The 1,105-nt window shown below is 70.0% G+C and overlaps 1 protein-coding gene across 1 annotated transcript in view; it reads left to right on the top strand.

Annotated features, from left to right (window-relative positions):
* The window catches only part of TMEM102 (transmembrane protein 102), a 2,291-nt gene extending 1,863 nt beyond the window's left edge, over positions 1-428 (top strand). Inside the window, 2 exon segments of the mRNA XM_077746655.1 lie at positions 1-158; positions 161-428. The exon segment at positions 1-158 is cut by the window's left edge and continues 2 nt beyond it. Of these exon segments, the coding sequence (XP_077602781.1) occupies positions 1-158; positions 161-414 (412 nt within the window). The 3' untranslated portion in view covers positions 415-428.
* The last annotated feature ends 677 nt before the right edge of the window (positions 429-1,105 follow it).

Below are 1,105 nucleotides of genomic sequence, written 5' to 3'. Positions count from 1 at the left end.
CTGCTTCCCCAGCCAGGAGCTGGCGCTCAAGGCGCGCATACCCGCTCCGCTGCTGCAGGCGCACGCGGCGGCCCAGGCGCTGCTGCGCCCGCTGGTGGCCGGGACCCGGGCCGCGGCGCCCTACCTCCTGCGGACGCTGCTCTACTGGGCGTGCGAGCGGCNCGGCCGGAGAACGCGGGCGCCTGCTGCCTCGGGCTGCTGGATGAGCTGGGCCGTGTGCTCGAGGCCGGGACGCTGCCCCACTATTTCCTGAGCGGCCGAAAGCTCCGCGCGGGGGATGGCGCCGCCGGGCTGCTCGGGGCGTTGGCCAGGCTCCGCGGGGACCCCGCTGGGGCCCTGCGCGCCGCGGTGGAGGAGGCCAAGGCTGCGCGCAAGGGGGGCGGCTTAGCGGGCGTGGGAGGCGCGGCCCATTAAAGACGCTGCTCCTACCCGCGTGGAAAGTGCTTCTGTCGGCTAGCGGGGTGTGGCGGGGGCCCCCGGCCCCCTCGCCTGGGAGACAGGCTGGGGGGCCTGGGCCCGGAGATCACAGTCTAGGAGGTCTCCTCGCGGGTCGTGCCCCAGCCTCCTGCCCCGGCCCCGGGCCTGACCTGTGGTCGTCCCACTTCCGGCCTCTCTGCTCCCCAGATCTGCGGCCAGCACCCCTCCCCGCCCGGCGCATCCTCAGGCAACCGTCTCCCCCAATTCTTGCGGTCCTTTCTCTTAGGGAGTCAATGGGGAAGGGGGGTGCGTATTATTTGCTGACAAAACGCAGAAAGAAGGCATGGAGGCCAGGGACTGACCAGTTTGGCTCCCACAAACGCGGAGATTAAAAGGCCCGGTTCCGGCCCCAGGCTAGACCTCACCACCCCCTCTATGCACTCCGTTCCTCCCCTACTTTCCTCCTTCAGTTCTGTCCTCCCGTCCGGGGCAGCAGGGTCCCCCTTCTCCATTCTCCCAGCGGCCGCCATTCCATCCATCTTAAGCCCAACCTCTCCTCCCATCCAGGGTTCCGCTCAGTAGAGTCACCTCCTTGCCCCTCCTCCTCTGAACCCCAAAGACGTGCGGCCTCGCCTCGGCCCCGCCCGCCTCTGGGACGGTCCCCACTCCCTGCCTCCGAGGAACCCCG

Source organism: Crocuta crocuta, unplaced genomic scaffold (genome assembly GCF_008692635.1).
Source record: "Crocuta crocuta isolate KB4526 unplaced genomic scaffold, BGI_CrCroc_1.0 scaffold139, whole genome shotgun sequence".
NCBI lineage: Eukaryota > Metazoa > Chordata > Mammalia > Carnivora > Hyaenidae > Crocuta > Crocuta crocuta.
Note: the sequence above shows the minus strand (reverse complement) of the source record. Positions and strands in the feature narration are given on the sequence as shown.